The sequence below is a fragment of the Staurois parvus genome, unplaced genomic scaffold (genome assembly GCF_062004578.1).
Source record: "Staurois parvus isolate SC_StPar_1 unplaced genomic scaffold, SC_StPar_1.0 ptg000714l, whole genome shotgun sequence".
NCBI lineage: Eukaryota > Metazoa > Chordata > Amphibia > Anura > Ranidae > Staurois > Staurois parvus.
The window spans coordinates 2,280,284-2,300,326 of record NW_028318510.1 but is presented as its reverse complement, the minus strand read 5'-3'; the positions used below and the strand labels follow the sequence as shown (position 1 = coordinate 2,300,326).

The window sequence follows — 20,043 nt, the reverse complement described above, 5'->3', positions numbered from 1 at the left end:
GTTTCTTTTTTTTTCATCACTTTTATTGCGGTCACAAGGATTGTAAACATCCCTTGTAACAGCAATTAACAGAGACAGATACTCTTTATTGAGAGATCTGGGGTTCTCCTCTAGCTTCCAATGCAGATGATCAGACAGATAGGTCTGATTGGCTGCTTCACTAGCTGGTAACAAACAGTAAACACAGAGCTGAAACCAGAAGTGATGCAGTCCTCGTTACTTCCGGTTTCTGATATCACAGAGTGGGAGGAACAAAATCAGTTCCTCCCACTGTGTCCAGGGGAGCCGATGTCGAAGGTCGAATCTTTACCAGGCTTCCCAATCACACGAAGTGCAAGGTATTTCTGAAACGGATTGTTGGCTGTGGTGTAGCAAATCCTATGAATTTATTACTGATACTTTCAAATGGCAGGTTTCAATAAGGATGGAACAACATGAAGTTCACAGTGGGCATATCTGAAATACCTCTCTTGTACTGTACATGGGCAAGCAAGAGTAATTATAAGATTACTGACAGAAGGGAATGGTGGATGAATGCTAAAGCCTTTTGCCTTTCCTTGGTGAAAACTGAAATACTTAGCAGATGTGTATGAGCCCTCACCTTGAAAAATTATAAATAGCTTTTTTCTTTTTTTTTTCTTTTTATAAGTGATCATATAATCTCTGTTCTCGGCTGCATAAGGGACTTCGAGAGCTAGGGATGGAGAAACAGCAGGACATTGAACTTCCTAGTGATCAGCTGTGCAGGGGGGGCATGTCAGCACAGGTGTGACCATTGGAGGACAGCAGGCTGAGTTTCCAGCACAGCAAGAAAACTGACCACATTGGGATGGATGTGCTCTCATGCCTAGTTTGGAATAGGAAAGCAGAGGGACTTCCAGGATCACCAGGGATTTCACATAAAGGCAGAACCACAAAGAACAGGTTACTTTTTAACACAAGTACATGGCACAACATGCACATATCAGGAATATGAAATGTTGGGGTATCAAACACTTTACGAAGGGATGCACATATACAACTCACAGCTAAATGTTCAGTCGTGGCTAAAGTGTACCTTAAACCAGGTTCCACCCAGCAGGTCTTAGTGTGTCTTAGTGTGTTTGTATGCGTGTAGCACTCTTTCAAACATATCTTCCATCCCACCTGTTCAGCTTTAGCTGGGTCCACATGGTTGGGCTGCAGTAACTCACATGCTAGCACACGTTTCCACAATAGGAGAAAACATGCATTTTGCACATTGGTGTGATGTCTAAATGACACCCCTATGCACTTTGCTGATGGACGTAACACTGCATGAGGACAAAAAGTACATGCACTTTTTTTGGGGAATTTTGGTGCCTTAGGCAACCCATTCAAATGAACAAGCTGCCTTAGCACAACACACATTACTTTACGGCATAACGCACATCAACAGGTGTGTATCAACACACTGCAACAGTGTGAACCCAACTTCAATAAAGAAGATGATGTATACAGGGCCATGTTTTATGCTACAGCAGTAAAGGCATCAAAATTAAATTCAAGTACTTAAGTAAAAAAAACAAAACAGTTCCTTCAATTTTCGGTCCATTCAGGTTAGTAAATAACCTAATGCCAAGCTAAAAAGAGCTGTCAACACAGTGAATCAAAGTAAGCCTAAAACCTCCTTAGCTATGATGTTGGAGCCATGGGAAGGCAGTACCTCAAATAAAAATGAAAAATTATTGTTTTGATTAAAGAACACTAACAGTACAAATGCATATTTTAAATCTGCAGTGGTAGGTGAGATTCTGCTCTAAACATATTGCTATTCCTACGTTATTCATTTTCCCCCGGAAAGTAAGCATATGTTGTGATCAATCGGCATCAAGCATCTACTCCCATTAGTAAGATGTTGGCCCAGAGATGACAAAATTTCAGTGGTCCAAAGACCTTTTGAGGTCTACGGTACCCACACTAATCAACCTTCTACTGTCACTCACCCTAAGATTTGCCAGAATGTTAAAATGAATAGTCACTGGAGAGGATGAGACTTTCCTCCTCCATGCAGCAAATGGATTACATTTTATCAAGTTGCGTGGCTGCTATCTGTCAGACTAGGTTGTCACCTAAAGCTCTGTTCCCCACTTATGTTTAAGAACCAATCAGAGTTGTTCCAAATCGTGATCCCAATGTCAGCTAACATAGAGCCTTCATCCTGCAGCCTGAAGATGGCAGTGTAACTCTTTTATTGTGATTGTCAGATACAATTACAGTATGCAGGTTTTCTAATGTACACATTTTTTAGCCTTAAAAAAAAAAAAAAAAAAACCACAGTGAACATTGTATCAAATACAACTCTTATATGCTCTTTAAAAAATTATTTAGGTAGGCAAATTAGTTAAGAGTTATAGTCAAATTAAAAAGCGCATATTGATGATCGTAAATTTGACCTGGACATCTAGGTAATAATAAACAATGGACATGAAAGTGTTAATGATAAAATGTACAACATTTTGGGTCAAATTGTACTGTTGTATATTATGGCATGTTTACCACTGAAATATTTTTGTTCTAATTTACATTGTTTGTGTAACTTAAAAAAGATGTATAATTCTAAAGAATTGGGAAGGTTGTTCAGATATTGGGAGAAATATGGTTGTGGTCTTTTCTGCCATCTACTGGTTCATGTGAAAATGACAACAGTAAATTAATATTTGGAAGAAACTTGGCAAAGCAGCAGTGTTTTTTAGAAAGCTTTTAGAAAGCTATTAAAACTGGAGCAATACAGCATACAAATGCTAATATAAGTTATTATGATGTATATAATCAAAGAGGAAAGGGATAGATCATAGTGCACCCCCATAAAATATAACCACTTTATTTAGGTAAAAATGCACTCACAGAAGTATTAAATAGCATGACCATAGCCATTAATCAAAATGGTTCCTCACATCGCTCATGCTGCCGCTTCTGATCTATTCCTTTCCCCTTTGATTGTATAAATCATAACCCCACTGGATATCCTGGAGTCTCTTCCCTTAAAGGGGCAGAGCTAAGGAAATAGCCACTAAATATTGGCAGTGGATCAGCAGAATTTGTCTAGTATCCCTAAGCGTGTATGACCTATTTTATAGGTCAGGGGAGAAGGTGAGTGCATGGTGCACCTACTTGGTGATGGGAAACACTACGATGTAGTTGGCACGGTGGAGTAATGCAAATAATTGTTCGCTACATTTTGGAGCACATATATTCTGTTTTAATAGGAGTGGATATTGGAGCACGGTAAATTTTTTTTTTTTTTTTTTTTTTTTTTTAACGGTGTTGCGCTATGGTATTTTTTTGTTTTATATTGCACGGATTTGGACCTCAAAGGTCCAATGGAGGCAAAGCACGTGGAAGGAATCAGAAATGTGGAGGCACATAATCCTTTAAAAGTGTGTTTGGGCTATTATAATTATTAGGTCAACATTTAAGGTGAACAGGGAGCGGGGCCACAATTCAAGCACGGCGTTGAATATTGCTGGATGATAGCACAACAAATGTTGAATCGGATGTTTATTATCCCACTATTTGGAAGTTTTCTGGACTGTCACTGCATATTTTTTTAAAGTCTATGTTTTCATTATATGAGGAGGTAGTGCATCACATTTTTATTTAATTATTTAATTTGAGTGTGAGTACACTAGATTAGGGAGTACAGCAATCTCCTCCTTCCGGTATTACAATTGTCTCAATTAAGAGCACTAATTACAGGCCATACATGGGTAAAATTCTAAACTAATTTTCTTTAGAAAATCAGAAATTTTGGGCGTTTTGTAATCCGATGGTGCCACCATTGATGTTGAAATTCAACATTCCCATGGCTAGGAATCTTCTTTTCTTTCCAGGTCACAGCTCAAGCTCATTTCTTTTTTGATTATATTTCTAGCATTATTCTCCCATCATTGATTAGATATTAGTTTTATAAAAAATTTTCAACATGCCCAATCACTCAAATTCGATGGCAGCACGAAAATCGGCCAATGCTGCGGCCCACAAATAGTGCGAAATTCAAAAGAAAATTCTTAGTTACGATTTATGAAAGAAAATTTGTTCAGGATTCGACCCACGCATGGCCTGCAAAAGTGTCATTTCTGTCTGTTACTTCTGCTATCAATGTGAATCACTTATGACAAGTTTTCCTGACACCAAGAGGTAACAGGGGAAAAGGTGACAGGGGAGGGAACTCCAGCAGATTGACAGCCTCAGATCTGTTACTGTGAGCTGTATGAAGGGGGGTGTGTCCCTTTCTTCCAATCAGCTCTCCTCACTGAGCTCTGCAGAGTATAATTTCAGATCTACACCCCATTATTTCTGAATTCTCAGACAACCTTTATAAATTCAGTACATCGAATGGATGTAGAGAAGGGAAGACCGCAGATAAACAGATACAAAAAAGGAGAATTTGTTTAATCTCTGTGTATCACCTGCGGTCAGCCACTTCGCTGGGTATATGTAAGGGCTTACAACCACTTTAATTTTAAGGATCTACAATCACAGGGCTTTCTATGGCAGGCAGTAGAATAAGATTTCAGCACACTTCTGTAGTAGTACTGTGGGTAGGATCTTCTGAAAGAATTACTCTAATAAAATGTTGACTACAAGGAAAATTACACACCAGCATGAAAAGCCACAATAGTTAAAAGCATTAGTAAACACAATTCTCTAGCACCTGACACCACTGCATAGAGAAATAAATTTATTTGACAAAAATCCTTTCTGGTAATGACTACCAAAACAAGTGTCACAAGTGCAGCATTTACTGTGATCACGGGAAATCTCCCATGTTTACCTACACCTGTTTCAAGGCATGATCTAAACCAGGGGTAGGCAACCTTGAAGAGGTGGAGATCTACTTGAACAACATGGAGGAAATCAGAAAGGTAACCGGCCTTATTCCTTTTTTTTTTTTTTAAGGACATAACCCAGCAAGGCCCCATTAAAAAGGAAAGTTTAATGGGCAGTTGCAAGTATTGCAGAGTTCAGTAGTATGTAACATACAGAGTAGAGGTCAGCAATATATAATGCAGAGTTCAGAGGTCAGTAGTATGCAATGCACAGTTTATGGGTCAGGTGTAAGTAGCATGTAACTCAGAGATCAGGAGTCAGCAATGCAGAGCACAGGAGTGAGTAGTGCAAAGTTCAGAGGTCAGTAGTATAGTAGTAAGTAACACAGAGGTCAGGACCAGTGGAATGTAACAGTGTGGAGGTCAGTGGTGTTAAGGGGCTATTCACTCTGGAGCAGTGACTGGTGTTTTTCTGTACTGAAAAAACAGCAGTCACCAATAGGCCACACGGGCCAATTTCCCGGAGGTGCAATTCAGTGAGGTGATAAAATGCAGATCTGCTGCATAATATTGCACGTCACTGGTTGCCACCACATGTTATCGCACAGCAAATGCACTGCACTGTGCTGCTGTATGGTGAAGGAAGCGTCACTTTGTACACTTCAAATAAAGTGAAATAAAAAACGCATAACATCACTCCCTGGAACAGGTCACTGTAACCCAAAACAGACTTATGCCCACACACTCAACCACTTTGAGCGTGAATGGGTTCTAAAGACTTGGTTCACACTACTGGCATGAAGGGCAAAGCCCATCCATTTAAAACCCTGCCCTTGAGAAACGAAGGGAAATAAGTCCCCGACCCTTTCGGAAAATCACACTGAATCACATGGTGTTATGGCACCATGCGTTTTGGTGTGTGTGAAAACACACAGTTTACGATGTGTGGGGATGCCATTAATAAATAATGGAACCCTCATGCCTTTGCTAACAAGAAGCTCATTTCTCTGCATGTCAGGAACACATGCGATTGCATGCACTTCTGACATACAGAGATGTCAGCAAACAATAACACACAGCAGAACAATTCCAATTCTCAAGCAGATGCCACAATAATGCAAAATAAATGTTAATGTCTTGGCAGGTACACACAGGCATCTGCATTGTAGACAGAAGCCTTAAAAAAAACCCTGCAGTTACCCGTTTTACAGAACATGAACCACCTCTTTCCCCGAACCCTGGTGTGGCTGCTTTAACACAGACACAGCTCCGGGTTTTGCAGGGCTGGCTGGGCAGGGACTCGCTCTGCTCACTAAGTGGTGCTGAATATACTGCCCGCACCTTTCCTCGTACTTGCCTTGGCTCTATTGTACATTGCCTCTCTGACCTGGGAGGTAGTGGGAGGTCTGGAGCAGCAGCATGGTCACGGTCTACCTGTCAGATGGTCATGATCGACAGGTAAACCGTGATTGACAGATTGCCAGCCCCAGATCTAAATGTACTTTTGAGTCCCCATCTCTTCCAATAGATTTTTTTATGCTCTGTGACATCATCCCCAGGCTTGTAAACTTTTACAAGGGCAGCTTGCCAGGGGAAAGAGATTTCAGGATCCGTAGAGAATCCTGCAGTATGTGTGGGTAGGCTATTGAGAGTCAAGACAGCAGCACTGTATTGCTGGAAAATAAATTATGTGCATGTATACAGTATGACAGCACTGGCACTACTGACGCTTGGTCTTGCTGTGCGTTTCAGTATGAAAAAAACAGCATTTCCCTTACTACAGAAGCTGCTTACTAAGAATGCAAACAAGGAGTTACGGAAGTGAGGAGAGGGGGAGTTGTTCTGTAGTCCAGCTGGGAAGAACTCATCTGGGGCTGATAACTCTGCTTGGAATCTCAGTGCTGCAGAGGCAAAGTTGTCAGGTCAATTGGAAATTTAAGAGCTCACCAAATTTTTGGCAGATCAACAAGTAAATTTCTGTACTTTGTATTTTTTATAGGTAGAACATTTGTGAATTGTGCATGTATTGCAGCAATATATTAGGTTGTTTTTTTTGTTTTTTAATTATTTCCCACACATGGACTTTAATGTCTACAGTAATAGGTGGAGACTATAACAGGTTGGATGACCACTTATCAAATGCACCAGGATGGGGAGTCTAATTCAAAAATAATGTTTTTTTTACCTATACTCGTATTAGCATATTAAATAACAAATGCCAAAAACAGAGTATTAAACAATGATTAAGCAGCAGTATTATTTATATAAATCAACAGGTAAAAAAGGTTCTAAGGCTTTAAAAAATATTTGCACACATAGTGGATATCTCCCTAGAAAATGTTTCCAATGGTTGTAAAAATTAGCCAAACCATTTTCATCTTTCAAATTGTATGTCTGCAGACAAATATCCAATACGTCTATTCCAAGCCAAAACTCTTCTACAGCATATCACAGTATAAATTGTAGTGCAAGCTGTGAAGGGAAACTGACGCACAACAAGGAAAACTGATCACATACTTATTCTGGAGCCTTGATTTAGAAAAGATTGAAGGCACAGGACAGGAAACTTCAGTAGGAGAGGTCTGTTAATGCAGCCCCCTGTACCTCTCAGTGTACAGGGTTCTTTCAGTTGTTTTTAGGTCTTGTCATTCTAAGACCCAGAAACAAAGAACAACCAATACCCCAGTAATCAGCTGAGGAAATTATATTTCAATGTCTTTTGTTCTGGATACAGGATGTCATGACAGAGTATAATGTTATTTGCTTACCTTCGGGTGCTCCTCTTGTCTGGTTGATCCTCAGCTGCTTTCATTAATAACTTATCATTTTTACCCGAATCTTTTTTCAGTTTGTTGGAGATGCGATCTCTCATCTGAAGCTTTTCATCACTATCCATTTCCTCTTCATCTTCCTCGCCTGTGCTCTCCTAGAACACAATGCAAAGCTGAGAAAAGGCTGCATATTATATATAACCCAAGAGCCCTTTACACTGATTAGATTGCGACTAAATTAAAGCATAGGCTCTATCACACAAACACATGAGACCTTTACAGCACTATCCTACACAGGGCCACATCAATACTCTTGTGTTCAATGGCAGGCAAGGGGTTGCAGCCAAAACTAAGGGGTACTCTTAGGTCTAATACACATCAGGTGTTCTGATCCATATGCACCCGAGAAGGGCCATTTTTTACCTATGCAGGATAAGCAGCCCCATGCAGGCAGCCTGATAAAATCAATGAGAGATACAAGGATCAGGATGTAGACAGACTGCATCCCGATTCATGCATTGGACTCACACAGATGTACTTTCCGGGATGTGCATGGAGATGTAGCCATGGAGCTGGATAGCTGTCATTGATTAGAACAGGCTGCCTGTGCAGAACACCTTTGCATTCCACATGGGTAAAAATAGCCCTTTGCATGGGTGTATGGATCAGTATGCATTGAATGATAACTGTTACAATTACTAGCTTACTTATGTTAGCTCTCAAACGAACCATCAAATGGCTAGCATCATCGCTGATCACATGTGTAGCACCATGGCAATTGTATATTAAACAAGGGCTAAAATGGAAGTTTCCTTGGCTGTAAATGATAGAAGGGTTTAGTTCCACTTAAAAGCCCAACTGAACTCTCAGTTTGAATCCGCTAAATGCATTCGGGGTGCATCAAAATAAAAGGTCTTACAGTTATTAAGAAATCAGCCATAGCCTGGGTGCAAAAGCTTGTCTCCAGCCAACATGCTGTAGAGATGGACCACTGACCTCTGTATAGAAGCAGCAGTCTTTCTGAAGAGGTCCAACACAACCCCTCTGCTCTGAATGCCCTATAGCAAAGTAATCCAAAAAAGCTCTTGATCCCTGCTGACTGGACAGCCCCAACTCTGAATTACAGGAGGCGTGTCAAACCTATGAAGAGAGACCACTGCTTCCACACAGTGAATGAGGGTCCTGCTCTGCAGTATGCTAGCAGCAGATAGACTTTTCAATTCAGGATGTGGTTGTTTTCTAAAGGAATTGAATTGTAAGACCTTGCACAGCTTTGGTTTTGAAAGGTACCCATTCCCACTTTGTCGGATCGCCGCGGCGATCCATGAGAAGTCCTCCACCCCCCACGTCACAGGTCCCAGAAGGCTGTGGGACCATTCACAAAGCAATGGGCAGCCAGCTGTGAAGTCACAATGAATCACAGCAGGCTGCCCACAGTAAACATGCCGGCATCCTGAAGACCAGTGAGGAAGTGGTTCAGGTGAGCACGGCACTGGACCCCTGGATAGGTAAGTGTCCTTTTATTAAAAGTCAGCAGCTACAGTATTTGCAGCTAACTTTTTTTTTTTCTCCCCAAACAGGGCAAAGAACTGCTTTAAAGCAGAGTTCCACTCACCCTGTCAAAAAATAGAAGTCAGCAGCTACAAAAAGTGTAGCTGCTGACTTTTAAAAAACAGCCACTTACCTGTCCCTCGGTTCCGTGGTGTGTCCCCCGCAGCTCCTGTATTCCAGGAGGCCAGCATCTTCAGTGTGGGCACTCGGCTGTGATAGCTTGCGGCTTCACAGTCGGGTACCCACTGCACATGTGCGAGTAGTGCTACGCTTTATGAATGGTCTTGTAGTCTTCTGGGACCTGTCACATGTCCCAAAAGACTACAGGGAGGGAGGACACCTTCCGTTTATGATCACCTAGGCGATCGGACCGGAAGTGGGAGTGGGTACCTGTCAAATTCGGGTACCCGCCCCCCAAAGGTGCCAATCCTTAATGGGGAGCAGGGAAGCAGTCCTTAAAGCAGAACGTCCCCTTTTGGGTGGAGCTCCCCTTTAAATTAGCGAAAGTTCTTCCCAAACTGGCTGCAAGGGATCATGAGAAAACTATACAAAACTTAAAATATGAAAATTTTATTTTAAGCAATAATTACAGAAAAATCACAAACTGTATTGTGCCTTCACTGATTTTAGCCAAGCACTGGGTCATTTTAAGAAATAAGAGAACATACTGTAAAAGGAAAAGCGGTCAGGTAATAGGAATGGATGAGAAAAGTACTATTATTATAATATAATTCAATAAATTGAGTAAGATGACCTAGACAATGAAGGAAAGAGAAAATGAGGGACAAATGACTGAGCCTTGCTGTATACCAACCAAGGGAGGATAGGACAAGAATGGGGAGAGAGGCTCCAGTTCAGGTCAAGCAACACAGAAAGGACTGTAGAACCCAACTGGAGCGATGTCAATACTTTCATTTGATAGTATATGTAATATAGATAGCCATATAAATTCCCTGCGTATTTAGATTCAGTCAATGTAGTTAATCTACCAAAGAACCTGTGTAATGCATATGTGTTACTAGAAATGCTGTGAATAACACGCTCAGCATCTCTAGAACTTTAATTTTCTTATTAGCATGTTAAAGCTCCCACTTAGTAAATCAGGATATCATTCAGCATGCTGAACTTCATTACAGAAAACAGGATAACTCAAAGTGCTACACATACACAACTGCAAAAAAACACATTCTGCAAAACTCTCTGGATCTGCCAACTAAACAAGTAACACATTTAACCCCTTCACGCCTAAGGGTAAAACTAATCTAAATGCCTAAGCACAATTTTGCAACTTTGACATGTGTTAGCAAAACTGTACATATCATCACAACTACTTTCTGCAGCCAGGTGGAATATGCCTTGTTTTTTTTCAGGACAAACTGGGCTTTCATTTGGTGGTAAATGGTAATGGATATCTGATTATTTTTTTTATTACCAAAAGAAAAACTGGCCCAAAATAGTAAGAAAAAAACCCTTTTTTTTAATTTAGCTGTATATTTCATGCTACTACCATAACCTACCACCAAAGAACAACCAAAATAATTTCTCCTGCTCCTGATGATCGCAACGATACCACATGTGTGTATGTTAGTTTTTGTTTGCACCCGTAGTACAGCCCAGAAAACATAGTGCGCAAATTTTTTTTATTCTGCCACTAACTGATACTAATTTAAAAATAAAGAAAAAAAAAAACCCCGACCCAAAAAAAAAAAACAAAAAAAAATCAAAAAAACAAAAACAGACCCTGACCTGTGAAGCTGACCTTGACCAAAACACTAACCCTAGCACAAACCTTGATCTAGGTATTTCTATTTATTTTGTTATTTTTATTTATTTATTTATTTATTTTTTACACACACTTTTTTTTTCTCTCTGAAAGTACAGAGAGAGAGATACAATGTATCTCTCTCCTCCATTCAGAAAGAGAAAAAAGAGAAAAACAAGCGGGGCGGGCTTCACAGTGACTGATCACTGTGACAGCCAATCAGAGGCTATCACAGCAATCAGGTGACCCAGAATTGGGAGTTCTGGGTCCCGATCATTAGAATGGGACCCGAATCTCTCATTGACACCTGGGAGCTGGGAGCAAAGACAAATTAGTGGCCCTACGGAAAAAAGCCCAGTTCTGTGAGGCCGTTAATTTGTGTGCTGTCAGCGTCAAGGGGTTAAGTTACATGATGTAAGAAAGCATAACTTTAACAAATCAGTTTGGGACCTTTGGGGTCAGTTTCCCCATAGAAATAGGAAACTTAGCAAGGGTCATTAGAAATAAGGGGGAGCACTGCATGACATGAGTGCACTCATGATTTCTTCATTATAGAATCTGCAGTAACAGTAGATATACAGAGTATCAGACAAAAGCTGAACCATGCTGGTTAAAAAGTAAAAGAGAATCTGAATTAACAAGGTGCATCACTAAAGGCTCATTTTCACTTATGATAGCCCTCTGAAGAGCAATTTGCATTATTCCCATGCAGTTCAGTTTTGCAGCCCATTCATTTGAATAGGCTGCAAAATGCACTGGAATGCCGAAAAAGGTGTGCAAGCACTACTTTTTCCGAATGTACTGCCATGCGATTTGGTGCCCACAAACGCAGAGCATTTGCAAGATGTGTTTGGGGTGCCATTAACAATTGGCACCCTCATGCTCTTGAAGAGGGGATTTTTTTTGCCATTCCGCAGTGCAAAGCATCGAAGCTAGAGCATGTGTGTACCCACGCACTGCTGCTTGTACTGCACTTTGGGGGGGGGGGGGGTCAACTGCCTGTTTTTGCCACCTCCCCAAGTGCAAGCGTAAACTAGACCTATGAATGCTGATCTAATATTATCCAAACCAATGTTAAAGCCACAGACTGTCACAAACTTGTATGTAGGTTTCAAGTGAGCACTTAAAGCACACTACAAAGTAATGAAGATATGAAATAACACATTTTAAGAAGGGAGTAAATTAAAAATACTGTATATACTGTACACTACAGACTAATGATAGATAAATTAAACTACTGATTGATACAAAACTAAATAAAAAAAGCTTTATTCTTACCTCATCACTTTCACTGTCAGATGTTTTTGAAGTTGTAGCACTGTAAAACAAAAATTCTTTATAAACTCCTTTCAGTTTGAGACAAACACAAAATAATTGTGCCATCTAGCAGACCAAAAACTTAAATCCAAAAGCAAACATTTATTATATTGCTTAACAATTTTTAGATGTGATGGCTGCATTCGTTTTCCTTTTAGGTCTCTTATTTTCACCAGGTGATCTTGCCAGCGTGCCTGTTGTTTTTCAACAGAAAAAGCTCTACTGCAAATGTATCAGTTAAGAATGTTGAGCTAAACCGTTTACCACTGACAGGGGTGCTTCCAATGATAACCTTTTATGTAAAACTTTTATCCCAAAAGAAAAAAAGTTTCTTTTGTTTTGACACCATAGCCAAGACAAAGACAAAAACAGGATCCATGTAAGCACACAGAGTACCTGTATGGGTACACGAGTACTTTACACAATTCAGTATATCATCTTCCTATGGCAGGACTCTAACTTCAGATACTGAAAACCATCTTTCCTAATAACTAAACAAAGTTTCCACTGGAAAACTAAACTAGTCTCCAACCATTATTCTTAAAAAAGAAGTATAGGATTTTGTTCCCTCAATTATACTTACCTAGGTGGATGCAGCATCGGTCCAATGCTGCATTTGTACCGTCCCCAGCTCTAAGTGTGAGAATTCAGTGATCACATGACCAATGATCACTGGGTTTTCACAGCCGCTCTGAGCAGAGAGCAGTGACTGTCAGTCACTGCTGTCTGTTCTGCCCCCCTGCGCTCACTGAAGTGCAGAGTTGTGGAGGGGGAGGATGCAGCTTGCTCAGGATCTCAGCGGCTTGCTGAGAGGCTGCACCAGGTGCCGCTCCAGACTCTGGAGTGGATCCTGACATTAAAGTCAAGATCTTTCCCCAGCCTGGACTGGCTGAGTGACTTCAACTCGCTGTCAGCTGAAAACGGGTCACAGGAGTGCAGAACGACCTGCACTCCTGTGATGCACAGGAGAAGTACAGCCAAAAGAAAGCACCTCTAGATACAAGAGTCAGGGAGAAATGGCAGAATCAGCTGACACCAAGGGGTTTATTTACTAAAGCTGGAGAGTACAAAATCAAACTCCCTTCTGCATAGAAACCAATCAGCTTCTAACCTCAGCTTGTTCAATGAAGCTTTGGCAATGAAACCTGGAAGCTGATTGGTTTCTATGCAGAAGGGAGTCTGATTTTGGACTCTCCAACTTTAGTAAATAAACCTCCAAATCTCTAAATTTGAGCAGTCAGAATTTGAATCCACTTACATGACTTCAATAATAACCTCAAAAGACCAGGGAAATCAGCTGAAATGTTTCTACCAGGTCCTATATACTGTACCTGAATTAATCTACATAAACAGGACTTCAAACCTTTACTGGAAGATGTGGAGAACGATTTTATATATGCTTTTTGAAATTAAAATTCTTACAACAATTCTGGTCAAAGGTGAACACCTTTATTAAAAAGGAACTTCACTTCCAATGTGATAATTTGTTTGTAAGTTTTCTCTTACATTTTATCCTAAAACTCATATACTCACCTGCCTGGAGAATCGAATATTGTCCTGTTATGATCTGCCAATCAGATGCCATATTGCCGGGTCCCACGCCGACAGCTTCTTCTCTGATGTTATTGAGCTGGTACTCTCTTTCAGGTTAAGGCATCCAGTTCCCCGATGATACATGTCAGCTATTATATACTTTGGAGGACGGTGCAATGCAATAAAGTTTCTATTTTGAGTCTACCGCTTTAACAAAACGTTTCGTCTCCTTGATATCTTTAACACAAAGAAATGCCTTCTTGGCGTCCAAGGTGACCTACAGACCCCAGCTCACATCAAATGCTTCCTATGTATACTGTATCATTATGCTAGATGACACTCCTGGAATAAAAAATAATCTCCCCAATACTGTCAGAATGGAAACAGCTTAAAAATAGTGCCCGATAATATACAAAAGACATAAGAACTCAGAAGTACACTTTATCTCTTTGAAAAAAAAATATGGGGTCCCTGGCTTCACTCAACCTTCACTGTTCTTGCCTTTGACTACTAGGGATGAAGGTTCCTCCATAAAATCACTCCTTACCAGGATTACTATTTGCTGTACAAGCTAAACTCAACTTGTATTACTATTTAATTCCATGGGATGTATTTACTGATGACTGAAGGCAACTATGTTGTTTTATAAGAGCCATGTTATCATTCTGTACTTTATGAACAATTCAATAAAAACAACTTTAAGAAAAAAAAAAAAAAAAGGTCTCTACTGGGAAAAGGATATTGTATTCTTACCTTTCAACTGCTGGAACAGAACTTAGTCGTGGGTCATCTTTTAGGAGATCATGGCTACTTTTACTTTTTCCCTTCATGGTCTGCAAAATAAATGTATATGCATGGCCATTCATGCTTAATTGTGACCTACTAAGCATCTGCATAGACTATAGCTCTCATTTAAAGAGTTCAGTTAGCTACTGGCTTTCTTAAATATTTAATTCCATTCATGGAAGAGATTCCCTATTTGAATATCCTTGCATGACGTCTCCCAAAACTGTAGCTTATGTGAATTTACGATTGCAACATTTTATGTGAACTTGGTGACCCAACGTAATTTGTTGCGTCCACTATAGTTCCTATAATGTAATATTAATGAGAAGTGTCATGACCACTAATATTAAATAAAAAAACATCAAACTACATGGGGAGGACAGCAGAAAAATTCAGTTTTCTATGATACCTGCTTATAGCAGCATATTACTTACTAGTTTCACCTGAGCTAGGATTTTGAATTTTCACCCACATGACCACCTGATCTGGATTGCTGTATTATAAAGAAACAACATAATTCTGTGCAGCATAGGACAGGAGATGAGGAACAAAGACACAGTGATTCAAGAAAGGAGGGGAGGGGGGCAAAGATGCAATGATAAAGCACAGCTACAGTGACAAGAGGGAGGGGAGAAGAGAGACACAATGATACAGGATGGGGAGGGAGGACAGAGATGCAGTGATACAGAGATGCAGGGATACAGAGATGCAGGGATACAGAGATGCAGTGATACAGAGATGCAGGGATACAGAGATGCAGGGATACAGGACAGGTGAGGGTCAAAGAGAGACATGGGAGAAGGGAACAGATATGCAGTGACACAAGGCAGGGGAAGGGGGGACAAAGTGACAGAAAAGAGCAGAGGAAGGGAACAGAGATGAGATGCAGTGATACAGGACAGAGGACGGGACACAGATGCACTGATACAAGGCAGGGGAGGGGGAACAGTAATGCAATACAGGGCAGAACAGGGGGAGCGTAAAAAACAAACAAACAAAAAAACAGTAATACAGGACGAGTGTGAGAAGAAATCACAAAAAAATAGCCTTAAAATGTGCTGAAGGGGAAATGAACAAAGCCAGCCATACATGAAACTCACCCACACAAAGCCTGGCCAGGTCAGCATGGACCAGACGAATCCTTGTATGGTCTGACTGGTTGTTCACAAGTTGATCAATCGACTTGTGTACAACCAGCCTGTCAGGTTTTTCCTGAATGTTTAGTGCCACTGGCTAGAGCCACTATTACTAATCATTGTGTTCTGCCATCAGGGAAGGCTCCCCAACCAGCAGAAAACAATAGTGCTGCAAGAAGGATTCCCCTCTGGTGGAAGGAAAGAAAATTGCATAATCTGGCCTGCCTAAGGGCTCATGTACACGGGGTGTTGGAAAAACTTTTCTGAACGCTGGAAACTAACTGCTAGAAATTGTAGGTTAGAAAAGTCAGTTTAGCCGTGTTTACTACTGCGTTTAGCCGCGTTTATGTGCATTTGCGTTTAGAAGCATTTTTAAAAGATAACCTCAGGAGACCCTCCCAAATGCCCAGAATGTAAATAATTAACTATTTCAGACATATTGTGAGAAACAGAGAGAGCAGAAGCAGAGAGAGCACTACTTTCTGATGGGTGTTGCAACTGTAGTAACAGTGGCTGCTGAAACATGCTCGGCACTGTGGGAGGAGCTACATAGTGCTGTAATGTCTGTAATGCCTCCGGATGCATTCTGGAGCGCACACAACACTCCTTGTGCTTTTTTGCTGTGCTTTAATGTGTTCCAGTACAGTTCTGTGCAGAAATAATGTAGCACGTTCTACTATTTTTTCCTGCAAGCGAAACTTGGAACTGACTGCGCTTGTGTACTAGGTCCATTTGAATACATGTAAAACTCTGTGCACGCATTTTTGATGAAGAAAAAGGCACTGGACAGCATCTGGAAATGGACCAGCCCAAAAACGTGTCTAAACGGAAACGCGCATAAACGCGTCTACAAGCGTTTGGCGTTGGAAACGCCGGTAAACTCTACTCCTGAATTTGATTTTTGTGGTTTTAAAAAATGCCTGTAACCTCAACCGCCTGTAAACGACTATGTGTACAAAGACACATAGGAAAAAACATAAAGGAGAGTTCAGGGTCTGCTGAAAAAAACTGCACAGCTGCTCCTAAACTTCAGTTTAGAACCTGCAGTGTACATGAGCCTAAAAGTATCGGATTTGTTGATGTCATTCTGTAGGCGAGTAGGGAGTGAAATCCAAGCTTCATAAGGTAGGAGAGGATCGGTTAGTGTGTTCTAGGACCAGAGCTATTCATTCTCTCTGACTGCATTTTACTTCCCCTGTGCCTAAGAAATTAGTGACTTCTGGAAAAGTAAGTATTATGGATTACCTCACTGACTCTGCTCACCACCTCTTCTTCTTCCTCAGCTTCTTCTCCAAAAGAGAGTAATTTAAAATTCCTGCACAAAAAAGACAAACAAGGAATTCACTAAACTGCTTTTAAGATCACACACTACACAATGTTATATTTTGTAGTCTTAGATGTACGTGACTCTGCAAATCAAGGATTCTCAACTTCACCCATGAACAATTTTCTGTAGTCTAAATAGGTGTATCCATGAATTCAAATGGCTCCTTTTGTATCACAGGAACATAGCTGATTGGACTAAATTATGCAAACGCTAGGGTGGCCTTTGTAAAGGTTTTCATTTATCTAGGGCAAGATATATCTAGCAGGAATTAGGCTGCCCATACACTGATTTTTTTTTTGTTAGGCTGTTTGCTGAATGAAATAAATTAACAGATGCCTCCATCCATGCTAACAGTGTAAATGGCCAAATTCCCCTTGCCAAATCGTAGCTTCTACAAACATCTTCAGTATCAATGAATGTTAGAAAGATACCTTGGTCTTACCATGGAATGAGTAGATGTTTATTGTTCAAGAAGAGGATGAGAGGTGCGAAAGTTGTGGAACCATATAGTTCTACATAATCCCACCCATACTGTCAAGAAGTCTGTATAGGTGTTAATTCCATGGTGACTGGATTAAGGTATTTGTAATATCCATGTGGATATAAAGGCTGGGGTATCTTCCTGAGACCCAATGAAACTGAAGAATCAACATCACAGAATAAGTCCATTAGCATGACTAATTACTATTAGCTATAAGTGAGGACTTTCTTATTGTTTTGTCATCTCTAGTAAGAATGTGTTCGAGGGTAGCATTAGAGTATAACTAATCTGGACATACAGTTTAAAAATCTTGGCACAGTTTCACTTTCTATAAAATTTCCATTTTAATGAGATAGCATGTTGTGAACACTCAGTAGTTATGTCTACTCGCATGATCTTTTATGCAGACAACATGAAATATATCAGCTGTAGCAGCCAACGTCTGTAAGGCAGTTTTAGATACAGGCTGCATCGGTGAAGGTCTGTATCAAGCCACATTCTGGGCTAATATTTTTTTTACCCATCCTGCCAGGCTTTCCCCCCCCCCTTACCTTGCAAAGCCAGCAATACTCACCCAAATCCCCCATTTAGTATGGGTCATCAGTTCCATTGCAGGAACCTCTAATCCAACAATGCAAAGGAGTCAAAGACCACTGGTTCCCTGGCATACCCCTGTGACAACTTCAGTCATCTTCTCTTTCCTGAGAGGATCCCACTGCCAACCATCCAATAGGAAATGTCCATGTCAATTAGGCAGTAGTGGTGACACCCAAAGTAGAACCCCAAGCAGGAGGTTACCAGAAGCGGAGAATGGCTGATATGCCAATGGCCATATCTTAAAGTGGTTGTAAACCCTTACGTATACTCAGTGAAGTGACTGGGCTTAGGCACAGAGATGAAACAAATCTTTCCACATAAGTTGTACGTGTCTATCTGCAGTTCTCTTCTCTACATCCATTCGAAGTCCAGAATTTATAAAACTTGTCACCACGCACCCACTGGAACCAGAAATACATTGCCGCATTTCGCCCTCCTCCAGGGCGTTATCCAGGGAGGGTGAAACGCATCAACGTATTTCTGGTTCCGGTGGGTGCGTGGTGACATCACTTCCAGTGAGTGGAACACACGCTGGTTTGCGGGAGAGGGATTTCCTGCTATTTGGAAGGGATTTCTATCCATGTTTGCCAGTCCACTTCTACAAATGAAAAGCCTTATAATATGAGCCTTAGTGCCTATTATGAAAGCCTGAGTATATTTTTAAACATGTGAGTGCATATAAGGCAGCCTTTTTTAAAAAATTAAAGATTTTTTACAATATTGCACTATTTGTTGTTTTTTGTTTTGTTTTCCATTGTCAGCCAATCGCGGGAGCCGTTTCTGGAGGATATTGAGTACAGAGTTATCTGGGAGGACATGCCCAGTCACTTTAAGCTTGTTTGACTCTTTTGCCATATCAGCAAAGAGTCCACTCCATCTGGTGAGTGGGGATGCAGCATTAATTACGGATGGTGTGAGCACATTTGTTTGAAGAATTTTGGAGCACGGTTTCTTTTGGGATTGAGCACAATTCATGTATTTTTGAAAAAAAATGTTTTGTGTGGACTTTATATTTTTTTTACTTTTATTTATAGTATTTTAATTTTATATATCATTTATTTGCGCTGTGGAGTGTTTATAATTTTACAAGGTTTTATCTAGTTCAGTGCCAGGGTAAGTCAAGGTCAAGGTCAGGTCAAAGATCAAGGTCAAAAGGTCAAAGGTCAGGATTTTTTTTTTTTTTTTTAAAAATTGGTTTCAGTGTGTTTTAGGTAAAAACAATAACAAAATGCACACTATTGTTTCTGGGCTGTACTACGGGTACAAACAACAAATAACATACACATATATGGTATTGCTGCAATCGTCAAGAGCTGGAGAATTTATTTTGGGTTGTTCTGTGGTGGTAGGTTATGGAAGTAACAAAAAACTCACAGCTAAATAAAAAATAATTTTCTACTACTATTTTGGGACAGTTTTCCTATGACAATAAAAAAAAAAAGGGGGTGATTTCTATTACCATTTTACCACCAAATGAAAGCCCAGTTTGTCCTGAAAAAACAAGGTATAATTCACCTGGATGTACAAAGTAGTTGTGGTGATATGTACGGTTTTACTAACACGTCAACGTTGCAAAATTGTGCTTAGGCATTTAGATTTGTTTTACCCTTAGACGTGAAGGGGTTAACCTAGAGAAAATTGAAGGAATGTTCTGAAAAGAGAATTTTTCAAACTGATATATAGCCAGCTTTAATCACATTATATGAATGTCTGTGTTAGGCACATCTAGTTTACAACTAATAAAACAGCCAGGGTAGATTGTAATGGACATGAGATTACTCAACAACCCCACATAGACAGGTAACTTACAATGAACCTTACATTGAACCTAGAGAAACTAATGAGTTTTCTAAAGAACTCACAAAATAGTCCTTTCTTATGGACTACATGAAACTGCAACCATAAAGAAAATTACAACTTCCCCAGCTGACATAAAGACAGCCTTTAAGAAGAATTACAGATCTATTATAATAATTATGAACACTGCCTGCT

At 40.3% G+C, this 20,043-nt stretch overlaps 1 protein-coding gene across 1 annotated transcript in view; it reads right to left on the bottom strand.

The window, feature by feature from the left end:
• The window catches only part of CWC27 (CWC27 spliceosome associated cyclophilin), a 213,914-nt gene that overhangs the window by 176,803 nt on the left and 17,068 nt on the right, over positions 1 to 20,043 (bottom strand). Inside the window, exons 7-10 of the mRNA XM_089653456.1 lie at positions 16,892 to 16,961; positions 14,478 to 14,557; positions 12,153 to 12,192; positions 7,559 to 7,716 (exon numbers count right to left, since the gene is read on the bottom strand). Coding sequence (XP_089509582.1) covers positions 7,559 to 7,716; positions 12,153 to 12,192; positions 14,478 to 14,557; positions 16,892 to 16,961 — 348 coding nt within the window. The remainder of the gene's footprint in view (positions 1 to 7,558; positions 7,717 to 12,152; positions 12,193 to 14,477; positions 14,558 to 16,891; positions 16,962 to 20,043) is intronic.